We start from the raw sequence: 24,688 nt of genomic DNA on the forward strand, positions 1-24,688 counted from the left end.
GACTGCGGGTGGGGGAGGGGCTGAGGGAGAGAATCTTCAAGGAGATACCCCACTGAGCATGGAGCCCGCCGAGAGGTGCGATCTCCCCACCCAAGAGATCATGACCTCAGCCGAAACCAAGAGTTGGACACTGAATTGAATGAGCCGCCCAGGCACTCCTTGCTTGTTTTTTAAGGACTACACATGTTGCTCTAAGTATAGCTAGTTCATTAATTCTGACTGCTGTGTAGTAGTCTGTTGTATTATTTGTCCTCTTGTAATGGACACATAGTATTCTGCCACCTCCTTACTACCATAGGATCCTTTTTTTTTTTTTTTTTTTTTAAAGATTATTTATTTGACAGTGAGAGACACAGCAAGAGAAGGAACACAAGCAGGGGGAGTGGGAGAGGGAGAAGCAGGCTTCCCGTGGAGCAGGGAGCCCGATGTGGGGCTCGATCCTAGGACCCTGGGATCATGATCTGAGCCGAAGGCAGATGCTTAATGACTGAGCCATCCAGGCGCCCCACCATAGGATTCTTACACATGTGTCTTCATGGCCCTTTCTACAAATTTCTTTGAGGGTATATGTTCAGGAATGGGATTGCCAGCTACTAAGGTATACATTTACTTTACACATTAAGGCATACATTTTATCAAATACTACTAGACAAATAGAGTATTATTCACCCTTGTAAAGGAAGGAAATCCTGTCACACGCTACAACATGGACTCAGACTTTACTAATACTCTTATATATGTCAGGATACATAAATATAAACAGCATGTTTTATTTATCCATTCATCTGTCAGTGAACATTTGGGTTACTTTCACCTCTTGACTATAGTGGATAATGCTGCTAGGAACATGGGTGTGCAAATATCTCTTTGAAATTTTATTTTCAGTTCTTTTGGATATATACTCAGAAGTGGGATTGCTGGATCATAAGGTCATTCTATTTTCAGTTTTTTAAGGAACTACCATACTGTTTTCCATGGTGGTACTCCACTTTACAGTCTCACCAACAGTGGTACACAGGGGCCCCAGTTTTTTCCATATCCTTTCAAACACTTTTTTTTCCTTTTTTTTTAAGGTTTTATTTATTTGACAGAGTACAAATGCGGGGGGAGCAGGAGAGGGAGCTACAGAGGAGGAAGAAGCAGGCTTCCCACTGATTAGGGAGCCCGATGTGGGACTCAATCCCAGGATGCTGGGATCATGACCTGAGCCAAAGGCAGACATTTAACTGACTGAGCCACTGAGGCGCCCTTACCTTTTTTTAAAAAAAGATTTATTTATTTTAGAGGTAGCACACAAGTTGGGGTGGACAGAGGGAGAGGGGGAGCAGACTTTGAGTGTGGAGCCCCACACTGGGGTCAATCCTGTGACCCTGAGATCATGACCCCACCTGAAACAAAGAGTTGGTTGCTCTACCGACTGAACCACCTGGGTGCCCCAGTTTTCTTTTTTTAGGCTATTCATTTAACTTCAGTTTTCTGGTCTGGTTAGCCGAAATCTTAACTACAGTGTAAATCTGGGGTTGCTTTGTTAGATCTAGGTTCCTTCTTGTTTGGTCTTGTGTGTGTGTGCGCGTGTGTGTGTGTAACCTTTATGCTTGATAACTTCTCCAGAGCCACATAGCATCATTCCTCTGATGTATGTCCCTGGAGGCTCACTCTTGTACACTGTGTCTCTGGGCCCCTTTACTTTCTGCCTTCCAGTTGGGGGTAGATGGGAGGTACCAGGAGACCAGAGGGCAGGAGGAATGAGGGCTAGCTATTTATTTCCCTTCTCCTTTCCTGCCAGGTTGCTGCAAATTGTCTGCATGCCTCTACCAATGACCTTGATTCCTGTCTGGAGACCCTCTTCATATAGCTACTCATGCGAGGTGTCAGTTCCTCTTCTTTCCCTTTGAGGCCTGGATGTTAGTGGTTCTGGGGCAATACACTATCCTTTGTTGGTTTCTCTAAACCTTAGCCACACCTTTGTACATAGTCTATTAAATTCTTCTCAGGTTACCCAGGTTGTGGATGCTAATCTGTTTTCAGCTGGAATCCTGATTGTTAGAGTCCCTGAACAGGCCCTGTGATTTTACTTGTTGTTCTAGATTTAAACAAAAAAATGTTATTACTGAATGATAAGATTAGTAATTTGGGTTTATTTTTATCTGCCTTCCACAGGTTTACAGTAGGCTTTTGGAGTTTCTCTTTCCCAAATATCCCCAGCTAAAAGATGAAGAGTGAAATATAAACAACTTTGCCACACTTCAGTATTTTCAACTTCCTTCACAGAATTGGATTTCTGTTAGCAGTATAAAACATTTGTTAAGCACCCCTTTCAGGGAATTTTAGCACTTTTCTTCTTCAAAGTCCCTTTTCTTATGATTTGGGATCTTTTCCTTCCCAGGCTGTTTCAGCAGTCCTAAACTAGCATTTGTGGACACTGGCCATCTTAGGCAAATATGTGAAATAAAGATGTCTTTACACCCTCTAGCATTTCATGTTGCTAAAACCACTCCTTTGTTACCCATTTCCTCTGTTAACATGTGTCTTTCAGTGTCTGGCTCACTTTACCTATTCTGATGAATTAATTTTTTTGGTAAACTTAATTTTCCTAAATATGTATTAATGTATTAATCAGCTCTACTCTTTTCTTTTCATGTCCTCATTAACTTTTGCTTTTTTTTGAGATGGGGAGATGTATTGTGTTTGCTTTGACTTTTTTTTTTTAAAGATTTTGTCAGAGAGTACAAGCAGGGGGAGCGGCAGGCAGAGGGAGAAGCAGGCTCCCTGCTGAGCAAGGAGCCTGATGGGACTTGATCCCAGGACCCCGGGATCATGACCTGAGCCAAAGGCAGCCGCTTAAATGACAGAGCCACCCAGGTGTCCCTTTATTTTATTTTATTTTTTAAGATTTTATTTATTTTTTTGTCAGAGCAAGAACACAAGCATGGGTAGTGGCAGGCAGAGGGAGAAGCAGGCTCCCTTCTGATCAGGGAGCCCGATGCAGGACTCGATCCCAGGACCCTGGGATCATGACCTAAGCTGAACCTACTTAACCTACTGAGCCACCCAGGTGTCCCTCCTTTGACTTTTAAAGAAAGTTTCTTGGGGCGCCTGGGTGGCTCACTTGGTTAAGCGACTGCCTTCGGCTCAGGTCATGATCCTGGAGTCCCAGGATTGAGTCCCACATCGGGCTCCCTGCTCAGCGGGGGGTCTGCTTCTCCCTCTGCCCTCTTCCCTCTCGTGCTCTCTGCCTCTCATTCTCTCTCTCAAATAAATAAATAAAATCTTAAAAAAAAAAAAAAAGTTTCTTGTTCCTGACAGAACTCTCCCTTTGCCCCTTTTCCCCTTCAGCATAGTTTTCTAAAGGGCTCCTCTCCCTTCCTTCTAAAATTCTTCTCCCCCAGGCATTCCCTTTCCAAGACTTCATTTGTGCATTTCAAATGCACTTTAGTGTTCCTTCTTAGGAGTCTGGGCATTTGTCTCTGGCCGTAAAAAGCTAGGGGACTTTTTATTTCTGGTTGTGGTTTTACATCCATAGTAGACGTGTTGCTAGTTTTTCTCTTTTGTCCTCCACAAACTGTGTTGCCTCTTTTGCTTTCTGCTAAGGCATGTGGCTGTTGCTTTGTGCATAGGAGAGTGCCTGATAGGAATTGTTAGTTTGTTCTTATGTTTGTTTAGTTGTATTTGCTATTGTCTTCATCTTAAAGGTAAGGAAAATGATGCTCAGAGTAGTTAAATGGCATGGGCAAAGGCTATTAAGAACAGAAGTTAGGATTGATAATCAAGCCTCTGTTAACCTTTGCTGCATTGCTTGTCTATAGAGTCCTCTTTACACTGAAAGCCTAGTGCACATCCCTTCTCTTCTTGGAAGCTTCCCAGAGCTCCATGGCAGAATGGATGTTCTCCTTCATAGCTCTCCCCTTGCGCTGGCCCTCGATGGAAGAGCATCTGAGTTAGGAGGGTTATCAAGACCATGTTTACATTTTTAATCACAGTTGTAATATTTTTGCTAAGTGGTCACCCTGTGTGGGTAATGTTGCATTTGGGCTTTGAACCCAGATCTTGCCACTCATCTGTGGTGAGACAGATGAGCTGATGGATATGAAGGCCAGGACCTGGCACGCAGTGAGATTTCTCCTCTGTGCTCCTTTTCTTGCATTAGCTCTTCATCATAGGCCTTGCACACAGTGTGCATGTACTTTCTTTTTATTGTTTGTTTATTTGTCAAAGGAGATGGTCATAAATTACTGGACAATTGTAAGCACTTTTTTGGTGCTCAGGAATGCACCATACTTATTTTTCTTTGTAGTTTTTGACATTCTCTGCCACCCACCTCTGGCAACCACCAGTCTGTTCTCTGTATCTATGAGCGTGTGGGTGGTTTTTTTTTTTTCAGATTCCACATATATTCCACTTACGATAAGGTGATCTTGGTTATTGTTTTCTGATGAGTTAATACTTTGTTTTTCTAAGGAGGCAATGAATTTATATGATTATTTGTCTTTTTTTTTTTTTAAGATTTTATTTTATTTATTTGACAGAGACACAGCGAGAGAGGGAACACAAGCAGGGGGGAGTGAGAGAGCGAGAAGCAGGCTTCCTGCCGAGCAGGGAGCCCGATGTGGGGCTCGATCCCAGGACCCTGGGATCATGACCTGAGCTGAAGGCAGACGCTTAATGACTGAGCCACCCAGGCGCCCCTATTATTTGTCTTTTAATAGAAATTCTAAATTGTTTGCTTTCTGAGGTGGGTTTGGTTTTTAATATTAGCTCTCCTGTTAGTCTTAACTCACTGGGTTTGGAAAGAGTTTACGTACAGTAATAATTAAATCTTTTTTCTTTTTAGTCCAGCCTTTGTTTATATGTATATTTGCTTTTTTAAACTCAGAATTGGGGTCATACTTCATATATGTAGTCCTGCCTTTTCAACTAATATCATTGATATATTTTCACATCAGTAAATACTTTTTAAATATTTAATGGCTACATAAAATTCCATCACAAATATACTATAGTTTAATAAGCAATATTTCATTATTCTAATTTTTTGGTCTTAAAATGTGCTGATAAATATTTTTATATAAAAGTCTGAATGAAGTTCTGTTTCTTTAGGCTAAGTTCCTAGGAGTAGAATTAATAGGTCAAAATGTATATGTTCTTAAGCCTTTTGAAAATATTTATAATACTGAAGTTTAGTTCTCATATATATTGATGCATCACAAAATCAATGCTTATAGATTAGTTAAGAACCACAGAGAAATCATGACATTTTTCTGTCATACCTTGTGACTCTACAGTAACCCCTGATTTTGTTGTCTTTTATCTTCGAAACAGTATCCAAGTAAATGGCCAAAGAAGTTAACCCCTTATAATAAACTCCAGAGCAACACTTATTTACTTACTTGTTATTTTATAGTTACTGAGGTGATAGTTTTCTCTAACTAGACTGTGAACTCCATGAGGGCAATAACCATGTCTGTTTTTCAGTGCCAGTGTATCTAGCTCCTGTCACAGTATTGTAGACAATCAATGAATATTTGTTGAAAGGGATTGAAAAATATATAGTATAATTTTTTGTGCTGAAATGCTATAGGAGCATATGATTAAGATTGTTTACTTGGGTTTTGAGTTTAGATTCACTTAGATTTTATTCTTCATTCTGCCACTTAGTTGCTGGTTGATCCTGGGCCAGTGCCTGGTACGGCAAATGATAGTACTAATTACTGTTTTTCTGGTTGTCCGATCCATCTCTGGTTATGAAGGCCTTGAAAACAAGGATATTGTCTGGATCTAGTTAGCACCAGAACCTACCACAGCACCTGTTCTCTTATAAATAATTGTCAAATTGAAGTTTTGAATTTATGATTGTGAGAGATGTTACGGCATGAACTGTAGTTAATGCCATTCTTCACCTGTACTGAACTTGTGTTCTTCTGAAAGTTTCTTGTTCTCTCTGGTACCTGGAGTTTAGATACAGCACTTCCTCTGCCTGGGGTAGTCACATCCTCTTTTTACCTTATACTTAATTTGTTTGTCCTTTAGGACCCAACTTAGACTTTCCTTCTCCTGGAAAGTATTCTGTAATGTCTCTAAGATTGGGTGTCTTTTCTCTAGAATTAGGTTTTTTAATCTTGGCACTACTGACATTTGGGCTGGATAATTTTTTTGTTGTGGGGGACTGTCCTGTTGATTGTAGGATGTTTAGCAGCAGTATTCCTGGCATCTACCCACCAGATGCCAGTAGCATCCCTTCCAATCGTGACAACCCAGCATGTCTCCAGTCATTGCCAAATGTCCCATATGGGACAAAGTCTCTTTCAGTTGAGAACCACTCTAAAATTACACTTTTTACCAAATAGTATTATAGTTGCCAGATTTTCTTAAGCTGTTTTTTTCCAATAGAATATAAGTTCCTTTGAGGGCAAGGACTGTACTTTTTTTTTTTGTAAATCTTCAGCATTTAGCTATTGTTTGATGTAGAAATATTCGGTATTTGTTGAGTGGGTTGAATATAATTCAGTGTAATGGTTCCCAGATATTTCATGACATACAAGCCCCGTTGTAAACTGAGACTTAGGTTAATTATTAAATATATAAAGGCTTCTGGAGGTTATTAGTGGTTTATGCACAAGCGGACAAATATCCCTAGTGTTTTTCCTTACATTGGATATCTTTTTTGGTTTCTGTTTATTGATTAGTTTATTAGACCTAGCTTTTGTTTGGATGTTGTATGTTTTGAAGTTCAAGTCGAGAATTCATTGGGAGACATAGAATTTGCACTGTCTCAATATGAAATGCACAATGGTATATACCCCCTTGTGGGTGGAAGGGAGTAGTTTTGTTGACTATAACTTTGCTGTTCATTCAGAGTCTTGGTAAATAGCCTTCTGTTGTTAAATTTTATAGAGCAGTTTTTTTCTTGGATTTTTCATCCCTTTGTATATTTCTTTGCAAGTCAGTAAATATTAATATTTTTGTGATCTTGGGCACTGGCTTTTTCCCACAGGCTGAGACTTAGTAGGAGGACTTGAGGAACTAATGGGAGACTATTTTTGAATTTGGTTCTAAATATGATAGTCTTTCCTCATCACTGCCCTGATGAGATTTTTGGGACAGGTAGGAGTCCTTCCTGCTGCTGCTTTGTCTTTTTATCAACCCACTCCTTTTTTTTTTTTTTTTAAGATTTTATTTATTTATTTGAGAGAGAGAGAATGAGAGAGAGAGAGAGCACATGAGACGGGGAGGGTCAGAGGGAGAAGCAGACTCCCTGCCGAGCAGGGAGCCCGACGTGGGACTCGATCCCGGGACTCCAGGATCATGACCTGAGCCGAAGGCAGTCGCTTAACCAACTGAGCCACCCAGGCGCCCCTATCAACCCACTCCTACACCAATATATAGATACTCATTTTATCCATTACCAGATTCTTTTAGCTCTGCCTTCAAGCTAGATCTCAAATCAAGTCATGCTACCCTAGTCTAAGGTATTTCCATCTCGTCTGGACTATAGTAATAGCCTTCTCTCCTTGGTCCTCTTGCTTCTGTTATTACCCTCCCCCAATCAGTTCTCTACGCAAACCAAAATGATCTTCAAGAAATGTGAATCAGATCATGTTGTTTTGCCTGTATTAGGAAGCCATTCTGGTTTATACTGTCAGCTAATCCACCCTCTAACTGGAATAATTTCAGCTTGAAAGTAGTAACTGTGCTTATCTTTTTCCAGGAGGAACAGCACAGCATGCTGGGCTCTGGATTTAAAGCTGAGCGTTTACGAGTCAATTTGCGATTAGTCATAAACCGTCTTAAACTATTGGAGAAAAAAAAAAGTGAGTAATGCATGATTGCCGTATATTTTCTTTCCCAAAATCACTGGGGTCTCCCATCCTAATATTAGCTCTGTGAGGCTAGTACTGTGAAGTCTTAGGGATCCCATATCCTTTAAGCTTTAGATAATTACTGCTGCTCTTTGTGACAAGTTAGATTGAATCATTCTGTTGCAGGGAATTGGTAACATGACTCCTGAGGTAAATTTGTGGCTATAACAGCAATATTCTCACCTAGACAAAGGAGCAAATTCTGGAGACTAGATGAGTTGGGACTAGATTTGGTAAAAGACAAGTGAGCTAGGCATGTACTAGAAACACCCAGTTCACTCCTGGGGTAGAAGTCTCCTGCAGGCCAGGGCCCAGTGTATTGCTGCTGTGTGAGTGGACGGGATTTGTGCCTTAGCGGAACTGGCCCAGAAAGCAAGGAAAGAGATTGCTGACTATCTGGCTGCTGGGAAGGATGAACGAGCTCGGATCCGGGTGGAGCACATTATCCGAGAAGACTACCTTGTGGAGGCCATGGAAATTCTGGAGCTGTATTGTGATCTGCTGCTGGCTCGGTTTGGTCTCATCCAGTCTATGAAGTAAGATAATTTTGTCTTTTTTTTTTAAACTTAATTTAGGTATGATTTATAGAGAAAAACTGTATATATGTATACAGTTTGATGAGTTTGGACATATGCATACGCCTGCATACCATCACCACAATCAAGGTAATAAACATTTGTTACCTCTAGAAGTTTCCTTGTGTCCCCCACACACATCTTTTTTGATAAGAACACATGACATCAGATTCCTACCCTCTTAACATTTTTTTTTTTTAAGATTTTATTTATTTGACAGCACAAGCAGGGGGAGCAGCAGGCAGAGGGAGAGGGAGAAGCAGGCTCCCCGCTGAGCAAGGAGCCCAATGCAGGACTCGTTCCCAGGACCCTGGGACCATGACCTGAGCCAAAGGCACTTAACTGACTGAGCCACCCAGGCATCCCCCTCTTAACATTTTTTTAAAAGATTTATTTATTTATTTTAGAGAGAAAGAGCACGCATGCACCAGGAGGGGAGGGGGTGGAGGAGCAGAGGGAAAGAATCCCAAGCAGACTCCGCGCTAAGCGTGGAGCCTGACAGGGGCCTTGATCTCACAACCGTGAGATCATGACCTGAGCCGAAACCAAGTGTCAGACATTTAACCAGCTGAGCCACCCAGGCGCCCCTCTACTCTCTTAACATTTTTAAGTGCCTAGTATAGTATTGTTAACTGTATGCACAGTGTAGTTCGGTAGGTTTCTAGAACTTCATCTTGTATAACTGTAATGAAATGAAATAAGATATTTTGAAGACCTAGATCAAATCACCTTTTTGAGAAAGGGATTTTGAGAAGGGAGTAATAACCGGTCTACTGCATGTGGGGGGCTAGAACTAGGGGACTACTTCACATAGCCAAGGACCTTTTTCCTAATACCTTTGCTGGAAGGACTGATCTCCATGTAAACAACTGAAAAGAAAATAAAGACTCTGAAATCAGAAGGTCTAAGTTTGGGGCGCCTGGGTGGCTCAGATGGTTAGGTGTCTGCCTTCAGCTCAGGTCATGATGCCAGGGTCCTGGGATCGAGTCCCACGTCGGGCTCCTGGCTTGGCGGGGAGCCTGCTTCTCCCTCTCCCTCTGTCTCCCCCCCCCCGCTCATGCTCTCTCTCTCTTTCTGTATCTCTGTGTCTCAAATGAATAAATAAAAAAAATCTTAAAAAAAAAAAAAAGTCTAAGTTTGAGTCTTGGCTCTACCATTTCCTGACTTTGTGACCTTGGCCTTGTCAGAGATTCCCCAGAAGTAAAATAGGATGATGAAAATGGCTAGAAGCCCTAGAATTATTTGTGAGAATCCAGTGAGATTTGTGAAAGAACTTGAGAGGCTATCAAACATATGATACAAATTCTGGGGTTTTGTTGGTTTGTTTTAAAGAATTTTTTTTTTTAAAGATTTTATTTAGGTGTGCCTGGGTGGCTCAGTCGGTTAAGTGTCTGCCTTCAGCTCAGGTTATGATCCCAGGGTCCTGGGATTGAGTCTGATATCAGGCTCCCTGCTCAGTGGGGAGTCTCTTTCTCCCTCTGCCTCTCCCCACTGGCTTGTGCTCTCTTTGGCTTACTGTCTCAAATAAATAAAATCTTTAAAAAATTTTTTATTTATTAGAGAGAGCACGAGCAGGGGAGGAGCAGAGGGAGAGGGAGAAGCAGACTCCCCACCGAGCAGGGAGCCCAATACAGAGCTTAATCCTGGAACTCTGGGACCATGACCTGAGCCACCCAGATGCCCCTGTTTTCTTTTAAAGAATATTAAATTTTATTAATTTTTTTCCTTAATTAGGGAACTAGATTCTGGTCTGGCTGAATCCGTGTCTACACTGATATGGGCTGCTCCTCGGCTCCAGTCAGAAGTGGCTGAGTTGAAAATAGTGAGTACAGTGAGTTTCAGTGATGTCTGAGGTTTGTCATATTTTTAGGTTGGTTAACAAAATTCACTTCTGCTTATTTGACCAGATATTTTGTACCCTTTTCATGGTATCTTTGAAACAGGCTTTATAAATTTGTCTCTACCTCCTTTTCAGGCCTTGTATAATGCAACAGAACAGTGTTTTCAAACTTAAATAATTTTTTTTAAGGAGCAAAGTTTTGTGTATCTCCAGTTTTGTCTTGTTTTTATTGTAATGTTAAGTATATTCAAATAGAAAAGTTCTTAAGCAACTGTAAACCAGTAAAGTTAAAATAACATTAACTTAAGGTGACAGATGTTTTGCTTCATTCATTAATTTCACAAATACTCATCGGGTGTATGTTACAAGTTAGGTGGGCACTGAGGGTACAGTAATGAGCAAAATATGACACCAACCCTACTCTTGTAGGTTTAAAATCTAGCAGAAGAGATAGACGTTAAAAACTTCCCCATCACAACATGGATATGGCACTGACTGCTAGGATACAAATTCAGTTGAGTTGTTCCCTCCTATTTTCTGCATCTTTGCCTTTTTTGTTTTATTCTCTAGATTGTCTCAGTCATCTCCTGACCCATCTTTTGAGATTTCCTGGTCTTCTGTATGTTTTTATTATTAAGAGCTCTTTCTAATTCTTTATTTGAATACTTCATAGTCTGTTGCTTTTGTTTCATAGCTGCATTAATGTCTTTTAACTGAGAATTAGTTTCTTATTAACTTTTCTTCCTTTTTTTTTTTTTTTTTAAGATTGTATTTATTTGCGAGAGAGAGAATGAGAGACCGCATGAGAGGGAGGAGGGTCAGAGGGAGAAGCAGACTCCCTGCTGAGCAGGGACCCTGATGTGGGACTCGATCCCGGGACTCCAGGATCACGACCTGAGCCGAAGGCAGTCGCTTAACCAACTGAGCCACCCAGGCGCCCTCTTGTTCCATTTTCTTGTTCTATTTCTTTGTTTTAGACTATTTTGTAGTAGAGGCTTTTCACAAGTTTGGTGACCCTTGATTGTTGGTTTATATTTGAAAGTGAGGCATTTAAAAAGCGGCTTGGAACCTCTTGTGTGCCTGAGTGGGGCTTATTGCCAGATGCCTTCACTGTTGAATGATCTAAGCCCTTTCTTAAGGGAACTCCAGAGTATCAGGAACTAGTTTTTTTCCTCGGTATGGTCATTTCCTTCAGAGAGGAATCCTCTTTTTTTACCTTGAGGTTATAAGCTGGCAGAATTTCTGAGAACCAGAGGAGAAGGAAGCCAAAGGTCTCATTCTTCTCTTTTAGAAGACTTATACGTAATTTTTCTGTTGTCATTATGTGTCTCTGCTCTCTGCTATGCTTGGAGTTCAGAATCCCTTTAGTCTAACCTCACCAGAGAGTAAGCCTCCTGTATTCTGATCTGGTAGGGCTGGGAGTCTGAGTTGTGTAAATAGAGGAATGGTGGGAGAGTAGAGGCAACTGCTCCTCCTTGTAGCTCACGACCCTGAGATCAAGAGTCCCATACTCTACTGACTGAGCCAGCGAGGTGCCTCAGAGGCAGCTGCTGCTTATATAGACTTTTAACCTCAGTCTCTGTCTCTCTTTTTTTTTAAGTTTTTATTTAAGTAATTTCTACACCCAATGTGGGGCTTGAACTCGACCCTAGATCGAGAGTTGCATGCTCCTCCAGCTGAGCCAGCCGGGCATCCCAACCTCAGTTTCGTTGTAACCTCTCCTGTATTTTTCCTTTATATTAAAATTTATTGAAGATGAAACACATTTACATGATTTTAAAAAGGTGAACTCATAAAGGAACTAGAAGAAAACTAGGCAGATTTAAAAAAATGATCTCATAGGGCGCCTGGGTGGCTCAGTTGGTTAAGCGACTGCCTTCAGCTCAGGTCATGATCCTGGAGTCCAGGGATCGAGTCCCGCATCGGGCTCCCTGCTCAGCAGGGAGTTTGCTTCTCCCTCTGACCCTCCCCCTTCTCATGCTCTATCTCATTCTCTCTCTCAAATAAATAAATAAAATCTTTAAAAAAAAAAAATGATCTCATAGTGGAAAAGTCCATAAAACCCAAAAGCCATAAACAAAGAGCAATAAATTAAGAAAAATAAAAAATTCCTGCATAATATAAAGCAACCAAGAACTGTTATTTAAAAGACAAATGACAACCTTAAGTCGTAAGTACCAGGTCTACATACTGAACAATGAGTGCCTCCTTACTGAACTCTCAGATGTTGGGGCCACTCTGGTTCAATGCCTGCCTGGATTTTTTTAATCTTCTTCCTACACATACTTTGGTTTCTTTTAGTCTATTCAGCTTAGGGTTTTGTTCAGAACACAGATCTGATTCTGTCACTACCCCTTGCTTTAAAGCCCTTTAGTAGCTGCTGTTTTTATGATGGAAACAATTCCTAATATGGCCTACATAGTTCCGCATTGTGTGGCCCCTGTGTGCCTTTCTTTCTTCATTTCTTTTTGTGTGTGTGTGTGTGTGTTTTTTTTTTTAAAGATTTATTTATTTATTTGACAGAGAGACAGCTAGAGAGGGAACACAAATAGGGGGAGTGGGAGAGGGAGAAGCAGACTCCTGGCTGAGCAGGGAGCCCGACGTGGGGCTCGATCCCAGGACCCTGAGATCATGACCTGAGCCGAAGGCAGACGCTTAACGACTGAGCCACCCAGGCGCCCTCTTTCTTCATTTCCTATCACACTTCTCCCTGGGGCTCAACACTGACTTTATTTCAGCTTGAGGATTGACCCAGTTTTTCTACCTGAGGCCTTTGCACATGCTGTTTTCTTTTCCTAGAATGTTCTTCCCTTCCTCTTAACTCCTAGTCATCCTTTACATCTCAGTGAAGCATCATCCCTTTCTTCAGGAAGCCTTACTTTTTTTTTTTTTTTAAGATTTTATTTGAGAGAGAGCGTGAACAAGTGGGAGGGGCAGAGGGAAGGGAGAGGAAGAGAGGATCTCGAACAGACTCTGTGCTGGGCAAGGAGCCCAGTTCGGGGCTTGTTCCCACAACCCTGAGATCATGACCTGAGCTGAAACCAAGAGTTGGACGCTTAACCGACTAAGCCACCCAGGCTCCCCCTTACATGACTTTTTTGATCAGATCTGATTTCACTGTTGTAAGTTATTGACAGTGTATGTACTTTCACTTGGTGATACTTAACTGCGGCTACATTTGTATCTTTATTTGTGTGACTGAGTAATGACTGGTTTCCTCAGAGATTCTAAGACTTTAAGAGTAGGAACAATGTCTGTTTTTGTTTATTGTATTTAGAGCATATGTCATAATGTCTGTGAGAGAATTTGGCACATAGTTACAGCTCGATGGATGGATAAACAAATATGAACTAACAATGTATCCCTTAAAAGTTTTACAGGCCTGGGGTTTTTTGAAATCCTGTAATAGAAGCATGGTTACTGTTGATAGGAAGCTTGAAGCAGTCTGTAAGAATGGTTTCCACTTTCATTTACTGTTCTTTTTTCTCTATAGGTTGCTGATCAGCTCTGTGCCAAGTATAGCAAGGAATACGGCAAGTTATGTAGGACCAACCAGATTGGAACTGTGAATGACAGGGTAATGAACATACTTAACATGATGCAGTAGACAGGGTGTGGGCATGTTATCTTGGCTTGATTGTAGTGGGTCCTACTGTATGGCTGAGTTAATCTAGGGTTGCATATTTTATAGTGAGGGTGAGAAAGCTCTCTGGCTGGCTGTGCAGTCTACTCCTTACCCTTCCCTAAACCTCTGATTGTGAGGCCCCCAGTCCTTTGTGCCCCTTCTGATTTGTGCATGTAGAAGCAAGGTGATGAAGAGTGGGTGAATTCAAATGTGGAAGGCAGCATTATCAGTCTTACCAACAGCTGGGTCATGTGTAACCAGAGACCATGAGAGGGGCATGGGTTTGAATAATGCTTTGTGACTGAAAAAAAAAATGATTTAACCGGTCAGAACCTCCTTTTTCCTCAATTTACCTGTAAAATAAGAGGAACAAAGTTTAAGAGTGAGTCAGGTTAGGCTGATTGGCATAGATTTTTTTTTTTTTTTTAAAGATTTTATTTATTTATTTGAGAGAGAATGAGAGAGAGCACATGAGAGTGGGGAGGGTCAGAGGGAGAAGCAGACTCCCCGCCGAGCAGGGAGCCCGATGCGGGACTCGATCCAGGGACTCTAGGATCATGACCTGAGCCGAAGGCAGTCGCTTAACCAACTGAGCCACCCAGGCGCCCTGATTGGCATAGATTTTAACCCTGGGTCTTTTACTTACAGCTAATGCACAAACTGAGTGTGGAAGCCCCACCCAAAATCCTGGTGGAGAGATACCTGATTGAAATTGCTAAGAACTACAATGTGCCCTATGAGCCTGACTCTGTGGTCATGGTGAGTAGAGAGTCTTTCAGAGTACAGAGGGGGAAATGAGTCTCTGGATATCATTTTCTTAAAAAATAATCCTATCCTTTGCACTAAAGTTTGTATGTGGGAGATTAAGCCTTTGTCCAATTAGTGCCTTTTTGGGTAATGATAAATATGCCTGCATTTCTCAAAGAGTATTTAAGGATCAGATGAGATGAATGACTGGAAGGCACTTAGAAAAGGTACAAACCTTGATGCAAATACAGAATGGCACTATTGCTGCTTTTTGATGAAGTTCAAGGAATTGAAGCAAGAAATGCCCCAAGACCCCGAATGGATTCTAAAACTATTAGGTGCCTGCCGTGTGTTAGACAGTGCACTGAGACCTGAGAATACAGAGATAAAAACAAGTTCCCTGTCCTGAAGAGGTTTACAGTGTAAGGGGGGCAAATATGCAAATAGTAATCCTTCAATTAAGGTCAGTGGGGTGTAGTGGGTTCTTTGCTGTGCTGCTTAGACAACACTCCCCCATCCCAGATATACACACCTAAGGATAAAAGCATTTATTTCCCCACCTCTTGAGAGTATTGATGACTGGTGGCTCCTAACACTCCAGCAATGGCCCTCAGAAGAAAGCTGCTTCATCCACAGTCTTTTCTGCAGGACAGCCTGTATTCAGTAACTGGGTTTTAAAGACTCTGTCCCAGTCGGGGGTACATGTTGCAGGCCCATTCCAGCTCAGAGCTCCTTAAGGAATCGACTGAGCAGTTGTTGTGACTGTATAGCAGCCTAGCCCGGCTTCCTTCACTTCCCCACGGGTCTTTATCCCAAGGGACCACGCCAGTACCTTCCTCCACACTGGTCTCCATCTCAGAGTCTGCTTCTGGGGGAACCTGGCCTGCAATGTGGGTTAATGATACGGGTTTCTCTCTCCTTCTCAGGCAGAAGCTCCTCCTGGGGTAGAGACAGATCTTATTGATGTTGGATTCACAGATGATGTGAAGAAAGGGGGTCCTGGAAGAGGAGGAGGGGGTGGTTTTGCAACACCAGTTGGTGGGCCTGATGGAACAGTGCCAGTGCCTATGCCCATGCCCATGCCCTCTCCAAGTACTCCGTTCTCCTACCCACTTCCAAAGGGACCAGTAAGTATACATAGAAGTGTGGGTGTAAACTGTAGAAAATGTAACAAGATGACACATTGGATGTATGAATACACAGGAGTTGTAGGTTGTTAAGATTCTGCAGTAAGAACATTTGGTATTAGGGATCATATTGTGGAAAAAATACTGGGATTTGGAGAAAGTGTTTTGTTAATGATGTGGGAAAATATACAGAGATCGTGCTAGAGAAACTTTTTCTTGTAGCTTTACTGAATACCTTTGGGACCTGTAGCAGGCAAACTAGTAGTTCTTTCCAAAAATGAGTACAACTTATTACCAGGTAGAAAAACCTCTTTTGTAGACAAAAAGGTGAAGGTCATTACTAGTAATAGGAAAGTCTGATTAGAATCTTCCCCTGTAGACATCCAGGCAGTTGATTAGTAATTTGAAGACTAGCCTTTGGCTTTAGATCTTTAAAAATCTGGGATCCTTCTGGGCATTTTTTTTCTTTGGGAGCTCTTGAATATATATACATATTGAATATATTTCTTGAATATTCACACTGAATACGTGTAGGTATTGCTCCCTTACCATACACAAACCTCAGAAACTGCAAAACGGGGCCGTGTCTCTGATGTCGCCTTTCTTCTCTTGCAGTCGGATTTCAATGGATTGCCAGTGGGGACTTATCAGGCTTTTCCCAATATTCATCCACCTCAGATACCAGCAACTCCCCCATCGTATGAATCTGTAAGTGCTTGAGCCTCTTTTGTAAGCAGCAGGAGAGTGAATCCCATGAAGAGAGAGAAATAATGGCCACAGGGAAGGCAAAGTTCTGATCATTTCCTAGTTACCAGCATTGCTCTTGCTTTGGATTTTTGTGTTGCTTCAACATTGCCCTGGCAGTGGGGTGGTGGGGCGGCATCACGGGTGGCAGGGCTTTGTTTGCAGTTAAGCCAGGAATCAGGAAGGAGCTGCAGGTCTCCTAGAAAGTTCTAGTAGGGCACTCACCTAGTCTTTTGGGGGGGTTTTTGGTGGTTTTTGTTTTTTTTTAACTAGGCAGAGAATGGTATTGAGGTGGTGTAGTCTTACTGCTAGAATATCGTAATTAAAATACCAGATTTTTATGTTAAACAGAAGTGTCCAGTTAGTAAACTTCAGCCTATAACATTACTTTTACATTTTCATCTTATAGATGAAACTCGTTATAAATATGGTAACCGTGCCTTGAATTGAATTGTTGGTGATTGCATAGCTTTGATTCAGGATTAGAGGGCTCCTTTTCTGTCAGCCTTGTTTCCTCAGCTGGTATATGCCTTTTGAGACCTATTTCCATCTGATGCATTACAGTCGGTAGGGCGTTTGCTGCGAGATCGCCCTGTTCCTGAACTTGCTTAGTGTTCTTTCCTTTGGTTTTCTCTTGGGCCTGGGTTTTCTTACGTTTCGGTCTTGCATGCATTGAAGCATTGCCCACAACTGTTTCTAGGAATGAGGTAGAAGATCTTCAGTATTAGAGGACTTGGTTCTTGGAGATGAATTCAGTGGGTTAGTGCTTTCTCTCTGCCCAGAAGGTGAAGGTATCAAAGAATTTTCTTTTTCTCTGCTTGGTGGTTGAGTTTAACATGTTATCTGATTGGAAGATCAGGAAGGAGTATAGGGGGTGGAGGGGCAGTTTCTTTGGAGGAGGTTGTGTTGCTTCTGCTGAGCAGCTTAGCTTTGGGAAAACACAGGGGCTTATACCAATATTAGTACTTTGTCCAGTAATGCCATTGCTTTCTCCCCTAGTAACAATCTTTGTGTTTCAGGTTGATGACCTTAATGCTGATAAGAATGTCTCTTCTGCACAGATTGTTGGTGAGTGTAATCAGAAACCCTCAGTGCTTGAACCCTTTGCTGTTTTCTCATTACCGCTCCTGCCTCAGAGATAGTGTTCATGTTTGTGGCATTTTACCCACATGCCCTGTCTTCTCCCAGAGTGTAGTAGGATGAAAATAGAACTTCGGATTTCTCTCATCCAAAAAGAAAATACCTTTCTTGGTTGCAGAGAATCTCCCAAGTTCCTTGTTGCTGTTAGTGGTATCATCATTCTTTCAATCTCAAGTTCTTTATGGTCCTGCTGCTTCAACTTCCGTTGTACCTAGAAATAGCAAAAGAGATCAGTCTAGCTATTTTTCTATCTAGATATAGATAACATATTTTTAAGCTTGAGCATTAAAGAGGGGGCAGTAGATAAAACCATAAATGAATAGCTCAGTGACTTTTCATAAAGCACGCATGATCGTGTGATCATCTGCTCAGAAAGTAAAACACTACCAGCACTATGGAAACCAGAGGGAGGGGGATACTTTTTAAATTGGAGATCGTTTTATTGAGGTATATTTTGATGATACTTCAGTAAAACTGGTGTAGAACATTTCCATCACCCCAGAAAGTTCTCTTATGTTCCTTTCAAGTCCATCAATCCACTCTCTACTTTGGAGGCAAACACTGTTTTCTTTTTCTTTTAAGATTTTATTTTTACAGAAAGAGAACATGAGCGTGCATGGGGTAGGGGGAGGGAAAGAATCTCAATCAGACTTCTCTCAGCGTGGAGCCTGACATGGGGCTCAGTCCCATGACCCCGAGATCGTGACCAGAGCTGAAACCAAGAGTCGGATGCTCAACTGACTGAGCCACTCAGGCACCCCACTATTCTTACTTTCTAAAAGTAGTTGAGGTTTGCCTTTTCTAGAACTTAGATACAAATGGAAACGTACAGTAAGTAGAGACAGGGATGATTTTAACTTATAAAATACAAAATGGCAGACTGGTAATTCAGATCCTACTACATCAAACAATAAGGACGTTAACATTCCTCATAAAAAAATTTTTCCCCCTGAGCCTTAAAGAGGGGCTCATTCCAACAGAATTTTAGTACCACCCCTTGGACTTTGTCGTGATAGGAGCAGACCTCTGTGAAAGGGGACAGTCTGAGTGCATGCTCTGTGTACCTAGTCCCAGGTATCACACTTTGAATTTCCCTTAATCTTTTTTCTCACCATAGTAAAGTAAAACAGATAGGAGTCAGCTGTATTAAGGAAATGTAGATTTGGGCACCTGGGTGGCTCAGATGGTTAAGCGTCTGCTTTGGCTCAGGTCATGATCCCAGGATCCTGGGATCTAGTCCCGCATCGGGCTCTCTGCTCCTTGGGAGCCTGCTTCTCCCTCTGCCTCTGTCTCTCATGAATAAATAAATAAAAATCTTTAAAAAAAAAAAAAAAAAAAGAAATGTAGGTTAAATTGTCCTGAAAATTTTTATTGACTTTTAGAATTATTTTTTAAAAACCAGTGTTTTCTCCTGTATTTTTGTTTCTGTCAAAGGGGAGTTTGTAACACTGTGCTCCTTACCCTAATTGAATTAGGTCCTGGGCCCAAGCCGGAAGCCTCTGCAAAGCCCCCTTCCCGACCCGTGGATACCTACAACAACTTTGTACTGCCGGAGTTGCCGTCTGTGCCAGACACACTACCAACTGCATCTGCTGGTGCCAGCGCCTCAGCATCTGAGGACATTGACTTTGATGATCTTTCCCGGAGATTTGAAGAGTTGAAAAAGAAAACCTAGTTCTCTTCAACCAGGCAACCTCCAGGCTCTGAGATTTGAGACTGAGCTTTTTCTCCTTGTAACAAAGAATCTCCATGAAATTCGTTTTCATCTCTTAACCATCACTGAGCACACTCTTCCTCTGGGTTCTCTTTCTGCTCTAAATTCTGCTGCTTTCCAGTTCTCTGTTGCTCCTAAGAAACTAATGATTAGAGACTATGAGGCCAGAGCAGCTGACCCTGGGCAGCCGAGCTTGTCCATTTCCCTTGAGTGTGAGCCCAGGTTCTCCCATCACCTGTCCTGTTCCTCCACAGGGGAGTGGAAAGGTGAAAGCATTATGGGGAGAGCTGCCAAAGATGGCTGGACACGGAGAAGAATACTTCATGAAGTCTCTCAGCCCTGTGCTGAAGTCCTAGACTTCGAAACAAACCCCTCTGTCCAGAGGGGTTTGTAGTGAGCAAAGGTGTGCCATGAATGGGAGAGACGGACTCTGGAAGCCCCTTTAACAGTTCTTGGAAGCTGGGTGCTCTCATTGGCTTATACACTACTCACTGCAGGCACTGTTCCACCTGGATCCAGTTGCAGAGTTAATTGGGAAAGTTGAAGGCTTCTCTTGGATCTACTGGATTCTCAGGGAGCCCTCCGTGGCCTTTTGCTTTGAGTGCTGTGTTCCCCTCTTACCAGAGGGCAGCACTGCATAAACTCCTGTTTCCCCCAGGGCATGTTCTGTTGGACTGCATTTACTGGTGAACGAAGGACAGGTCACACACTGGGCAGAAGTCACCAAGGCTAGGGTGGGCTTCCAGTTGCCTTAACAGAAGTACTCAAGTTTCTTGGGTAGTGAGCTGGAATGCCTACAGGGGAAGTGGCGTTCCTGTTTTCATTTGAAAACTTTATGATTAAGAGAACCTTTAAAAACTGATTTCACATAAGTTTTGGGTGCCCATAAAAAATGTGGCTGCAGTTGTTGACTACTTTCCTAGGTGGATGAGACTCTTTACTATTGTAACTTAACAGTGTTCCTTTAACCCCTAGCTGAGGCCATCCTTCCCCAGAGGGATGGCTTTGGGATCAGAAGATAGGACTCTGGCTTCTGTGTAGTGTAAATATACACACCTGTTTCAAGCAACTTAAATGTTTTTGATTGGTTTGTATCTCCTAGCTCAGTAGCTGATAATAAAGTTAAAAATTCTGTGCCCTGCTTTTTCCACTGGTTTGGTCAAGTGATGAAGTGCAAATTGGATTTTAGTGGAGAGTATTTTAAGCAAGTGACCCATGCTGGGCACAAGCCAGACCTTACCTTTGGTTCCTTGGGTAACGTGGATGCCTGGAGCAGCGAGGAGTCCATTTCTATTTCTGTATTTAAGCCTAGATAGCCTTTGGGAGTTTGCTTCGTTAGTCCTCTGGGACAGGGCTCCCCATTAGCCAAACCTCATGCTTATATCTTTGATTTTAATAAGCTGCATGAGCTCACCTCTGACTCATACATACTTCCCACAGCCATGCTGAATATATTGGTGGTAGGTGTTTGGCAGCAGAGCTGGTTTATCCTGTATCACTCTAGTAGTGTTAACCCTTTCTTGACAGTGATCCATAAACCTAAGAACTTACTGCCACGGGGATTTTGATTCCTCAGTGATTTACAAAATTAATGGTGTATTATAAACCGGTAATTTTCTAAACTATACCATGCAAAGATAATCTTTTAATTTTTAAAAGTATTTGAGAGAGCACAGAGGGAGAAGCAGGCTCCCCACTGAGCAGGGAGCCCAACATGGGGCTGGATCCCAGGACCCTGGGATCATGACTTGAGACACTTAACCGACTGAATCACCCAGGTGCCCCCAAATAGCTCATCTTTTAAAGCCTTAGTGTTACTGCCCACTGCTGTCATGGCTGTTTGCTCACGTGTTCCGGTGCCACTGGATTCCTAGCAAACTGGAGAGCTTCTGTGGCACCACATCTGTCAGTGCATCTTCTTTCAGAGTCTATTCAAAGACAAAAGGAGAAAAGTTAGGGAATTAAAATTGATGCTAATGTTGGAGGGGAAGACTGCCAACAGATTAAAAAACTAGTGTAAACACTGTTTCCTTTAATGATTTACTGTCAGGCATTGGAGTGTTTCTGCTACTTAATAGTTGAGGACCAGCTATTTATAGGACTGCAGATGTCCTCTAAACTGGGTGTCCGATGAAAATGGTTGCCAGAGCTATGGAGACTAATAAAGGGACTACGCTGCTACTGTGCATTATGTCCATCTGTAATCTGAAGAGCAGCAACAGTTGAGTTTTTCTAATGATAAAATGATGGCAAGTTTATATTTCAGTTACTGAGTCGGAGTTACTTACCTTAAGGGACGTTCGTTCTTTACCAGAGGCCATGAGAATGACGGAAACAAAAAGGTTAATGATCACAGGTACCATCAAGAAGACACTGGTGAGAATCAGAAAGGATCCCAGGACTGGGTCTAAATCAATAACCTGGAAAGAGACAAAATATTTTGATTTTAAACACTGACAGTTTAACTTCTACTTTAAAATGTAAGTTATATGCTAATGTTTAGGATATACTCACATAAAATATTTGATGGAAATTAGGGAGAGAAGCAAAACTATTAAAAAGGAAAATGCTTTTGAGTGGACAGAAGAACATGAATGACAGGCTTGATGGGTATAAAAATAGTTGACTTCAGGGCTTTCACAAGAAAACCGGTAAGTCACAGTGGCACTAAATCACTAAAATGATTTAAAGCCCATGTGATTTGACACCTCTAGAAAATATAAGCACAGAAGCTTGAAAGTAGCAAAAGCATATGGAAAGAATAAACATCAGAAATCATAAAAATTGTTTCTGCCATTCTAAGAACCTCTATAAACCGGAGCATTCCAATAAAATTTAACAAGTTAACCATAAAAAAACTGGCTTTTACTTTGTTTTTTGGGGGTTTTTTTGGTGTTACCTTTTCAAAGTAAGTACTGATTTTTGCCATTCTTTACTTTTCAGCATGAAGAGATCATTCTCAAATACAGGACCTAGGGTGGTTTCCGTAAGAGTAGTTTACATGTTCATTTTAACAAATGATGTTTATTTTCCCTTGGTATTGGCTCATTCACTGTTGCCATTAGGGTACTGTTAAAAAACAAAACCAAACCAAAAACCAGCAACAGCCCAACAACTTAGAGGAGGAATGCTTAAAATAAGTATCACTGATGGAAATCTGTATGACCAGATATTGCTTAATTATAACTACTCTAGGTCAACCAAGTAATTTGCACCATTTTTCTTATACTAGTATACTCCATTTTCCTTCTCATTGTATTATGATTAGAGGTTTTTTTAAGTCAAAAAGGAGGTGTTAGCAAAAGCTCATTGTTCTGTTACTTCCTTAAGTGTCTTAGTATATAAAGTGTTCCAAGGGTGAAGACTTCATTCCCTAATTGAACCTAGAACTGTAACAAGTCTTTTTCAGATCTTAGGAAGGTGAGAACTTTCCACGTTAGAAACTATGTTAAGAAACTATGTAAACTTGCCCATTTTAATTACTAACATTTGAGGTCTAGATTTTCAAAAGGTTAGACTTCATGAAAATCTTAACAATTTCACTAATTTGAATTGTAGTTTTTTCTGTCCTGATCAAATCTATATATGCTAGGGCCCCAAATCCTCATCTGGGTTTCCTATTTAATATAGAAGAGAGATTTGTGTTGGTAGTTCTTGGGGGAGAACAACAGCCTCTCTGAAATAAGCATTGATTAACTATGAACAGAAATATTGCCCTTCTTTCTGGAATTGTACCGCCCTAATTTTTTTTAAAAGGCATTTTCATTGTACACTTCAAAGGGCCACTGAGAAAGAAGCAGCAAATAATACTAATCTGGCCAGGTTATGAGAGCATAAATTCAGGCCGAGCATCCTGAAAATAAGACTAAGAAGTGAGGAAATTGGGACTAGGTGCTTGAAAAGGGGACACATTTCTGAAAGTAATAGCCCCTCAAGTTGTATGCAGATAGCACAGGTGTGCAGTGGTACAGACGGGGCTGCTGTTGTAAGCAATTCTCACCTTGTAAACAAAATAGAATCCTGCAGGGAAGCCAGGATGGGGTTTTCACCTCCTCGTGATGAGAGATTCCCATTAGGAGACCAACAACAGTCACTGTTGAGCTGAAGAAAGTCCGGTAGTCAGAGACGCTCCAGCCGAACAGCAGGTTAAACTGAAAAGGAGAAATAGTAATTAGAGGGTAGAGAGCAGTAAGGCTGAAGTCACCTCTTTCCCTCCTGGCTAGATAAGGAGGCCAACACAGGACCAAAGGGGCTGGAAATCAAAGAAATGCCTTACTGGCCATTCAAGTCACTATGCCTTAAAAAAAAAAAATTCCTTTGTAATTACATAGCATTTTCCTATCAATTTATTTGACCTTCACATCACCCTGTGAGCTAAATTTGAGGAGATGAGACAGATGTCTGCGTTTAAGTCGTACTGCTGGTTAAGTATGGAACTACAACTAAAAACCAGCTTTCTTACTCCACTGTTTTTTCCAAAACTCACTGCCCACTTGAACTGATGGTTTTCCGTATATAGTGCTTTCTTGGGAAGCAATGTGATTCCAAGGCCACAGCATTTGGGAAAAGACACTGGGAATGAGGGCTTACAGCAATGGCGTAGCCTGTGAGCAGGATCAGGATGACCAGCAAGAAGCCCACCACCTCGTCCCAGGCTTTGCTGAGTGTTCTACCGATGACCTGCAGCCTGGGGTGATGGTGCAGCAGGTTCCACAGCTGAACAATTGCCAACAGAACCAGGAAGCCGATGAGGTGAACGACTGCTGAGTTGACTTTTATTACCTCATAGAAGCTGATGAACCTGTACCAAGGAAGGCCGACAGTTACTCAGCTGGTGTCTGCCATCCATTTCTCCAGTGCTTCCCCTGCTCAAGTGTAGCAGCTCTGTGAGTCCCATTAGGTCAAATACTTGTTGATGCAAGAACTCTCCTTTCCAGTGTGGCCTCCAGTACTTGTGGATGTGAGAGCATTGGCCAGAGGCCATGTATTTGGTTGGGAGATCTTAAGAAACCCTGAAATACAACCCCCAGCAGATTACTCAAAATTCATTCTGCAAATCAAGGCCAGCCTCCTCCGCTACTCTGGTTTGAGTTAAATGCCCAGTCTCGAGAGGAGTTAGCCTCATGAGATGTGCCATTATGCTAGTCTGTTTTCTGTAGCACTCTAATCTTGTATTCTCTGGGGATAATTGATCTCATAGGTGTAAGAGTGCTAAAAGTAGAAAGATGATTGATAGGGACGCCTGGGTGGCTCAGTCGGTCCTGGGATGGAGTCCTGCATCAGGCTCCTTGCTCAACACGGAGCCTGCTTCTCCCTCTGC

General features: G+C 41.9%; 2 protein-coding genes across 3 annotated transcripts in view; one reads left to right on the forward strand and one right to left on the reverse strand.

The window, feature by feature from the left end:
* The window catches only part of IST1 (IST1 factor associated with ESCRT-III), a 33,763-nt gene extending 13,250 nt beyond the window's left edge, over positions 1-20,513 (forward strand). The window contains exons 2-10 of one of the 2 annotated variants that reach the window (XM_035024854.1): positions 7,706-7,808; positions 8,212-8,392; positions 10,166-10,253; positions 13,765-13,848; positions 14,545-14,655; positions 15,570-15,770; positions 16,386-16,478; positions 17,534-17,582; positions 19,130-20,513. In XM_035024854.1, the coding sequence (XP_034880745.1) occupies positions 7,721-7,808; positions 8,212-8,392; positions 10,166-10,253; positions 13,765-13,848; positions 14,545-14,655; positions 15,570-15,770; positions 16,386-16,478; positions 17,534-17,582; positions 19,130-19,329 (1,095 nt within the window). In that variant the 5' untranslated portion in view covers positions 7,706-7,720 and the 3' untranslated portion in view covers positions 19,330-20,513. The remainder of the gene's footprint in view (positions 1-7,705; positions 7,809-8,211; positions 8,393-10,165; positions 10,254-13,764; positions 13,849-14,544; positions 14,656-15,569; positions 15,771-16,385; positions 16,479-17,533; positions 17,583-19,129) is intronic. The other variant, XM_035024855.1, reaches the window with a different exon arrangement.
* A 581-nt stretch (positions 20,514-21,094) lies between these two features.
* PKD1L3 (polycystin 1 like 3, transient receptor potential channel interacting) overlaps positions 21,095-24,688 on the reverse strand; it is a 64,170-nt gene continuing 60,576 nt past the window's right edge. The window contains 5 exon segments of the mRNA XM_035024515.1: positions 21,095-21,215; positions 21,217-21,296; positions 21,657-21,788; positions 23,418-23,519; positions 23,959-24,169. Coding sequence (XP_034880406.1) covers positions 21,110-21,215; positions 21,217-21,296; positions 21,657-21,788; positions 23,418-23,519; positions 23,959-24,169 — 631 coding nt within the window. The 3' untranslated portion in view covers positions 21,095-21,109.

The sequence above is a fragment of the Mirounga leonina genome, unplaced genomic scaffold, assembly GCF_011800145.1.
Source record: "Mirounga leonina isolate KUSES-001 unplaced genomic scaffold, KU_Mleo_1.0 Mir_180, whole genome shotgun sequence".
NCBI lineage: Eukaryota > Metazoa > Chordata > Mammalia > Carnivora > Phocidae > Mirounga > Mirounga leonina.